Consider the following 8,244-nt stretch of genomic DNA (forward strand, 5'->3'; position numbering starts at 1 on the left):
CATTTTCCATAATACTTTTTCATTTCTATTATATTCATGTGTTATGGAAATGGGTGTTTGGTGTAGTGAGCACTAGGTTTTATTTGAGGTTACTTAAGCTTGAAGTAGCTTATCAGATAGAACGTACGTTAGAAAAACCTCTCGTTCTCCTCCGTTAGTTCGTTTTGCCGTTCGAAGCCTTTTCGAAGAAATCTCGAGTTCTAGGAGTCGGAATCAAGCGAGGATTGAGGCATAGAGATCCTAGGAAAGATTAGAAGCTTCTTAACTGAAGGATTTGGTGGAAAACAACCCAATCAAAGGTAATCTAAGTTTAAAGTTTTGAGTTTTTAGAGTTTCTAAGCTTTGAATTGGATTTTGTGAATCGTCACTACTACAAAATTGGACTTTCCCGACACCCAACCACGACAGTCAACTCTGTTGACTGTCGTAATTACTTAGCGGGACTCTACGCTGACAGTTAAAAACTGTAGGCATAGAGACCAACGCCGACAGCTAATAACTGTCACCGTTGCTTTTGACTGTCGCTATTGACCTCAACGCCGACAGTTAATTTGAGACCAATGCCGACAGTTAAAATGTGTCGCTATTGACCCCAACGCCGACATTTAATTCGAGACCAATGCCGACAGTTAAAAGATGTCGCTATTGACCCCAACGCCGACAGTTAATTCAAGACCAATGCCAACAGTTAAACGTTGTCGCTATTGACCCCAACGCCGACAGTTAATAAAAGTTCAATGCCGACAGTCATAAAATGTCGCCGAAATTCAAATAAAAAATCTAAAATTATAATTAATGAGTAGTATAATTTTAAAAACAAACTAAATTATGTAAATATATATTTATAAAAATTATGTATTTATTAAAAACTTTTAAAACTAGATTTTTTTTTGTTTCTAAATTTTTCATATTATTAACATTTTTATTTATAATAATTTTTATATCAAAATTTAAATTAATTATGATATTAAGAGTAACAATACTTTAATTTAATTTAATTATATTATTGTTTAACATATTTATAAAATTAGTATCAGTTAAAAATAAGTTGTTTTATTGATGGGAAAAATATTATAAAATTATTTTAATATATAAATTTATTAGTAATAATTTTTATAGTATATGACATTGTTTATTTATTTAAAATTTATATGAAAATTAAAAAAATATTAATAAAAATAAATTAATATATTTTAAAAATAAATTTAAATAAAGTGCACTTTTACCTAGTCTTTAAATTAAATAGCAGTTTAAGTTTCAAATAACAATTATTATACATTTTAAGAGAATTTGTATAGTTGTGATTTTTAAAATTATTTTTTATAGTATTAGGAGTATAAAATTGGGAGTTTTATAATCACATTTTTTTTATATGAATAATATAATCTGATTTTTATTTATAAAATAATTTTTTTAAAAAACATAAAAAAATAATCTAAATAATATAATCATATTTTATTTATCTAAATAATATAATCTGATTTTTATTTATAAAATAAAAAATAAAAAAATCAGAATAATATAATCACATTTTTATTTATCTGAATAATATAATATGATTTTTATTTAGCCAAAGCCCTTTCTCTCTCCCACCCTACCCGATCCATACTTTCCTTTCTCCCTCTCTCTCTCGTATGCTCTCTGCTAGTCCCGAACGGCTGCCCTTCGATGGTCGCCGTCGTGCAGACATCAGATCAGGAGTACCAGACACCGCCGAAACTCCAGCCTCGCGAGCCCTTCGTTGCCGTTCTCCGCCGCGAGCAGAAGCCTCCAGGCTCGTACGTCTCTTTCGTGGCTTCAAGGCCAGTTTCTGGCCTCCTCCGACATCGTCTAAGGCGAAAGGTAGCATGGGTGAACTCAGGGTATCAAGACGAACAAAGCCCAGCCAAGGATCGGGCTTTTAAGTGACCGGAGGATCGGGCTAAAATATTGATAAGGTTGTTCGTGAGCATAACCCGAAAGGTAGAGATGTTGAACTATTTCGCTGGCATCTATATGGTGATGGTAAATTGGTGATATTGCTCACTTTTTATATGACTCAGTTACCTGGCTACCACCTGAATCATATTATAATGTGCTTATTTTTAATCAGATCTGTGAATGTTAATGCTCTGCTCTTATACTATCCAATTTGTCATCATGTATGTTTTCAAGGGAATTTCCTTTTATTATTTTGTTCTTTGTTGTCATTTTAAAATGGGTACACAACTTATGTTTATACATATGTTTTCAATGTTTGATAGAGCCAACTATTACCTCATGCTGCATCAATTGTACGCCTCATCTCAGTCTACTTTACGAAGTGTGCCTTTCCAGAATTGAGGACAAAGATATATTTAATTAGGAAGATATTGTTGCTATCCATGGGTGTTGGTATGCAGTAGTTTCTTCATATATTTTCTGTCTAGTTTTATTCTTAATTTTTGTCAAGTTCTAGTGTTCAACTATCAGACAATGTTATAATTTGATACGCATTAAATCTCTTAATTATGTCAAAGATTCTCTCTCTCTCTCTATATATATATATATGTGTATGTGCTTGGGTTATATTGTTTTCTTTCTAGTCTGATATATGATATTTTATCTTGTGGAAGTCTTATATGTATATAGTTACCTAGATATTTTAGGTGAAGTATCTAGGTAACCAAAAATATCACTGGAATTGCAATGCCTAATGGTTTGAACAAATATTTGCACTTCTATATTGAAGGCAAACCAATCTTCCGGTATGTTTTGCCTGAATAACTTTTGTTATTATGAGAAGTTATCAACACTTCCAAGGCTCCAATGAGAGAGAGAGAGGAGGGAGGAGATGATAATTTATTCTAAGATTGATTGAGGGGTAATATATATTAAAAGGCATATAAGAATTTTGTTTAATATAGAAAGGAGGTGCGTAGAATTGTGTTTCACCGCAGAAGGAAGCCAAGTGTATTAGTGTAATATCTGGCACACTTTGATATACGATGAACCCAGTCTTTCCTACAAGACTGTAGCCCCCTCCAGAATATCTTGTGAACTTGTCAATAGAACTTATAATATGATTAGCAGATATTTAAGCAATCATTGATACCAAGTTGTTTAATTCATGCATTCACTGAGCCCTACAATCTCGGGAGTGTAAACTCTTGCAAATTGTTACTAGGTTTCATGCATTTTTTCTTATAACTATATTGATACCGTCTGATATTATGATTTTACAGTTCTTGAGGTTGCTTTCAGTAGAATTTGTTGAAGGTTTTTGCAATCTTAAATAATAAACTATATGTGGATATAGCTGATAATCATGACTGAACACTGCATTTTCTATTTTGTATGACTATATCTCAATTCAAGAAGCTTAGTTAAATGGTACACTTAAATTTATCCTTACTCGATCATGGTTGTTTTCCTTTGATTCTACCACAATAGATTATTCCAATGTTGAAATGGACAAGATGTTCATTCAAAGAGAGTGATAGATGAAATTTTTTTGTGCTTGTTAATTTTTTGTGCTCTTTTTCAAGAAAGTTGCATGAAAATCATTTTTGGCATACAATGTGAATTTTTTTTAGTTATGCTGAAACTTGAAAACTTGTCATATTTTTTTAGATTTTGGAGTTTTGAGTGGTTTGTTTGCTCTAACAAGTGTATTTAAATGATTTTAAGATGCCAAAAAATAAATTTTTTCAAGAAAGTTGCATGAAACACATTTTTTATATACAATCTGATTTTTTTTTAGTTTGATCATTCTGAAAGGTGAAAACTTGCCTTATTTTTTTAGGAGCATTAGAAAAGCTTGCTATTGATTGGAAGAGGTGTATTCTTTCATTATTTTTAATATTATACAAGTGTATGTTAGAGGAGTTTGAATATCTTAAATATTCATCCATAGTGAAGTAGGTTCTGAGATTATAATTGTGTGCTGTGGTGATAACCGAAACTTGAGAACTTGCATGTATTAGTGAAGTAGGTTTTGAGATATATATAGTTGCGTGCTGGGGGAGATATAAGGAAGAAAAATGTTGTTTAAATTGATTGAATTATTCGAATTAATATTGACTGATGGTTAGGTTACAAATATAGGGGAAGTGCTGTCCGTTTTAAATTTAGCAATGATAATTAAAAATAATGGGGCAAGAGATAAAAATTGTTATTTTTTGCTTGAAGACCTTAACTTCACTAACTAAATCATAAAAAATAGCATGAATGATTTAGATTATGAAAAATTAACATTTCACTTTCATTTATATTCAAATAAAGCTCAAGATAGTCATATATTGAATATGACAAAAAAAAAAAAAAAACTAGCTTTTGCAAGAGGGTCGGGGAATTGTAAATAACTTTTGCATAGGGTTCCACCGTGGGGATGAAGATAACACGTAGAGTTAGGGACAATTTATGAAATAGTGCAAACCTTAGTGAATTTTGATTGAAAACTTGGCCAAATGGGCCAATGCCTAGTCCAAGATCATGAAGATCTAAATACTAAATACTAAATAGACTCATATTGATATTGGATTTTGGAGTTTGGAGTTTTTTGTGCTGCCATATTTGTTGTATTCAAATTTATATTGCTTTGAGGCTTTAGGTACCCTACTTTTGATATTGGTATTATACAAGGTTTTGAAAGGCGAAATCGCGAGGCGAGGCGTTTTCTCTTAGTACCGCGAGGCGTAAGCCTCGAGGCGCAACGAGGCGTACGCCTCAACTATAAGAACAAATAAAATTTAAAAAATATAATAAAATTCATAAAATATCCTAAAATTCATGAAATTTCATAAAATTCATAAAATTCATAGAATTCATAACAAACAACACATAAGTCCATATCAAAGTCATAAAAGTTCTAGTTATAAGTCTTAAAATCATAAATAAAATGCATTAAATCTCCAAGAACTCTTCACTTTCTTCATCATCACTCTCATGAAATTGTATAGCTCGTCCATCATCTCCATCTTCACTGTCATCTTCTCCTCCTTCAAATTCATCTTCCTCATCCAAATTCACTTCAATTGGTGCTTGATTTCTTTTCCTCTTCCTCGGTGCTAAACTTCCGCCCTCATCCTCAATCTCAATTTCCCCACCAACTTCGATTGCTCTACTATCACCATCCTCTTCATCATTTGGATTGGCTACCCATTCATCATCAGAAGACACATTTTCAACAATCAAAGGATCATCTTCCTCTCTTCGTGATTGTTTCTTAAAAAATTTGTGCTTCAACTTTTTGTTGTACATAATGTACACCAAACTATTCATCTTTTTTGTGCTCAGACGATTTCTTCTCTTTGTGTGCACTTGATTGAACGTACTCCAATTACGTTCACATGCCGATGCTGAACAAGTAAGACCTAGAACTCTTGTTGCAAATGACTTGAGTTCTGGAACTTCATCTCCAAAGTTGTCCCACCATTCAACTATACAAATTAAAGACATGAAAAAAGAAGCAAAGTAATGAATAATTTATTTTATAATATTAATATAAACTATAATAAAACAAAAAATGAGATAAAAGTTTAAGTATTCACCAGGTGGACGTGTTAAGTATGATGTTAAGGATGATCTGAAGCCAAACAATCCTCGCTTGTATTTATACTCATCAAGTTGGGCATCGACCTTCACATATGTTTCTTGGTCCTTGATGAGTCTATCCATGCACTTATACAAACCAGTTTTAATCTCTGGATGCTCGGAAACATTGGGACTCCATCTGAATCGAGGATTCAGGTAATATGCAGTTGCATGCAAGTCGCGATGCAATTGAAACTCCCACTTTTGATCAATGATCTCCCAAATCTCCTTATATGAAGACACGTCTCCATCTAAGTTCTTTGCTATCTTTTCTTTTGCCTCATCCATAGCACCATAAATAAATCCCATTGCCGGTGTCTTCTCACCATCAACTATTCTTAAAACATTCACAAGGGGCTTTGTGGTTTTTATGGAATAAACCACACTAGGCCAAAATGTATTATCATTCATTATGATTTTCTTCACAGCTTTCCCTTCAGGTTTCTTTGCCCATGCACAACTTGACCATTCTTTTGAAACAAACATCATTTGTAGTGGTTGCTTCAATTGATGCATACTTTCTAAAGTTAGAAAGGCAGTGGCGAATCGTGTGACAGCTGGTCGAAGAAGATCTTTCTTTGCAAATTTTCTTGTTAAACTCAACACCCATTGATGGTTATGGATGAAATTGCTAACTCTCTTTGCTTTAAGCAAAGCATTTTTATGTTGTGGCAATTCTCCAATTTTCTCAAGCATCAAATCAATACAATGAGCAGCACACGGAGTCCAATACAAGCTTTTTCTCTTCTCCATTAATAATCTTCCAGCGGCCTTGTATGCACTTGCATTATCTGTGACCACCTGAATGACAATATCTTCTCCAATTTCTTCAACAACATCATCAAGCAATTCAAACAATTTTTGTGCATCTTTTACACAATCTGATGCATCAATAGTTTTCAAAAAAACAGTCCCATAGGGATTGTTAACTAGAAAATTGATCAGACTCCTATTTCTCATATCTGACCAACCATCTGATAATAATGAAACCCCTGTTCGTTTCCATGTTGCTTTGATCTCATTCACAATTTCGGATGTTGTCTTCTCTTCTTCTTTTAGTATCCAAGTCCTCATTTCATGCATTGTTGGAGCTTTCAATCCTCGACCATAATTCCCAACCGAACGCAACATATTGAAATATGATGGGCTTCTTGCACAATTAAATGGGATCCCATTCTCAAAAAAGAATCTCCCAATATCTAAACATACTTGATTTCGATGCTCTTTAGCACTCGTTGGAGTCATTTTTGTGGCAGCGGTATTTTTTTCATTTTCCTCATCTCCTTTATTCTCCATAAATCGATCCATAGGCCCTCTAACACCTCTAGAACTATTGCTAGGACAAGAATTCACACCCTCCAAAGGATTGCCACTACCAAAACCACTAGGTCCATCACCAAAGTAGGATCCACAATCCACCGCCTCATCAAACTTTCGTTGAGAAATAAATTTTGTAGTTTCATAGTCTTTCAAATATTGACTTATCTCCTCCTTGACTTCTTTAGGTACTTTAGGACATGGTTTTACATCTTTGTGTGTACAAGCAAGATGTTCTTTCACTCTCTTCACCCCTCCCTTAATATCTTTACTACAAAAATTACACTTTAAATACTTGTATCCTTTTTTTCCACCTTTTTCCGGCACTTCTATTTCAACACTATACTTCCAAGCAGGATCTTTTCTACTCATCCTTCCCAACTTAAATTCAGCAACTAAAAGCATAAAATAAAATTAAAAATTCAGCAACTTTAAAACAAAAACTAAGAAAATTAAAAAACAAAAAACAGAGAAGATTAAGGAAATTATTTACCTTTCTAAAATAATCAACTTTGACAAAAACTAAGGCTGGTAGCTGCCTTAACTTTGAGAAAAAGAGGTCAAAAAAAAAAACTGAGATGATGGGTGAGAGGAGAGAGCTTCTTGCTTGAAAATGAGAGAAATGAAAAGAGTGTGAGGGAGAGCTTGGATGATGGAGAGAGCCTACTGTGCAGTTGGAGCTTGCTGTGAAGTGTGAGGGAGAGCTTGGTGCTGCCGTGAAGGAGAAAGAAAAGAGAGAAAGATGGGAGATGTTGGTTCTGCCGTGAAGGAGAAAGAGAAGAGGGAAATAGGAGAAACTTAGGGTTTTTTTAACTTAAAATCTGATCACTTAAGCCCAAATTTTAAGCCCATTTAATTAAAAAAAAAGCCCAAATCATTATTTTGAAAAAGGCCCCACGGTTTGAGGCAATAAAACAGCCATAAAAAATCAAGATCATGAGGCGTACGCCTCGGACCGCCTCGGACCGCCTCGCCTCGGACCGCCTCGCCTCGGACCGCCTCGCCTCGGACCGCCTCACCCACGTGAGGCGTGCGCCTCACTGCCACACTATGAGGCGGCGCCTCAGATACGTTTTTTCACCGCCTCGCCTCGAGGCCTCGAGGCGTACGCCTCAAACGTTTTTTTAAACCATGGTATTATAGTGTACATTTGAGCTACTTTTCTCTGCCTTAATTTTCTAGTATATTGTTGGCTATGTTGATCCTTGTCATCCCCAGTGGCTCTTGGATGCTATTTATTGTGTATGTTTTTTACTGGTTTGTTTTCCTTTCATGCTTTTGTCAAGTATCATAAATTGTTTTTGTTTTAGTTCAGTCAATAGACTATTTTACTTTTATGGTCTGGTTTTGTTGGCTAGTTAATGCTCTCTCAAG

General features: G+C 34.1%; 2 protein-coding genes and 1 long non-coding RNA gene across 4 annotated transcripts; 1 reads left to right on the forward strand and 2 right to left on the reverse strand.

Annotated features, from left to right (window-relative positions):
* Window positions 1-1,570: 1,570 nt before the first annotated feature.
* On the forward strand, window positions 1,571-2,497 carry LOC133794231 (uncharacterized). Of its 2 annotated transcripts, none has more exons than XR_009875142.1 (2): window positions 1,571-2,141; window positions 2,244-2,497. It is a non-coding gene; the product is annotated as an uncharacterized LOC133794231 (long non-coding RNA). The 2 variants fall into 2 exon arrangements; XR_009875141.1 differs by having other exon boundaries at window positions 1,571-1,962.
* A 2,103-nt stretch (window positions 2,498-4,600) lies between these two features.
* LOC133794230 (uncharacterized) lies at window positions 4,601-5,698 on the reverse strand. The gene is made up of 2 exons (XM_062231447.1): window positions 5,511-5,698; window positions 4,601-5,399 (listed from the first exon to the last, which is right to left on the reverse strand). Exons 1-2 carry the CDS (start codon window positions 5,635-5,637, stop codon window positions 4,864-4,866), a joined length of 663 nt encoding a protein of 220 aa, XP_062087431.1. The 5' UTR covers window positions 5,638-5,698; the 3' UTR covers window positions 4,601-4,863.
* LOC133793731 (uncharacterized) lies at window positions 5,657-7,242 on the reverse strand. The gene is made up of 2 exons (XM_062231025.1): window positions 5,797-7,242; window positions 5,657-5,692 (listed from the first exon to the last, which is right to left on the reverse strand). Exons 1-2 carry the CDS (start codon window positions 7,240-7,242, stop codon window positions 5,657-5,659), a joined length of 1,482 nt encoding a protein of 493 aa, XP_062087009.1.
* Window positions 7,243-8,244: the final 1,002 nt, after the last annotated feature.

This window comes from Humulus lupulus, chromosome 8 (assembly GCF_963169125.1).
Source record: "Humulus lupulus chromosome 8, drHumLupu1.1, whole genome shotgun sequence".
In the NCBI taxonomy this organism is placed as follows: domain Eukaryota; kingdom Viridiplantae; phylum Streptophyta; class Magnoliopsida; order Rosales; family Cannabaceae; genus Humulus; species Humulus lupulus.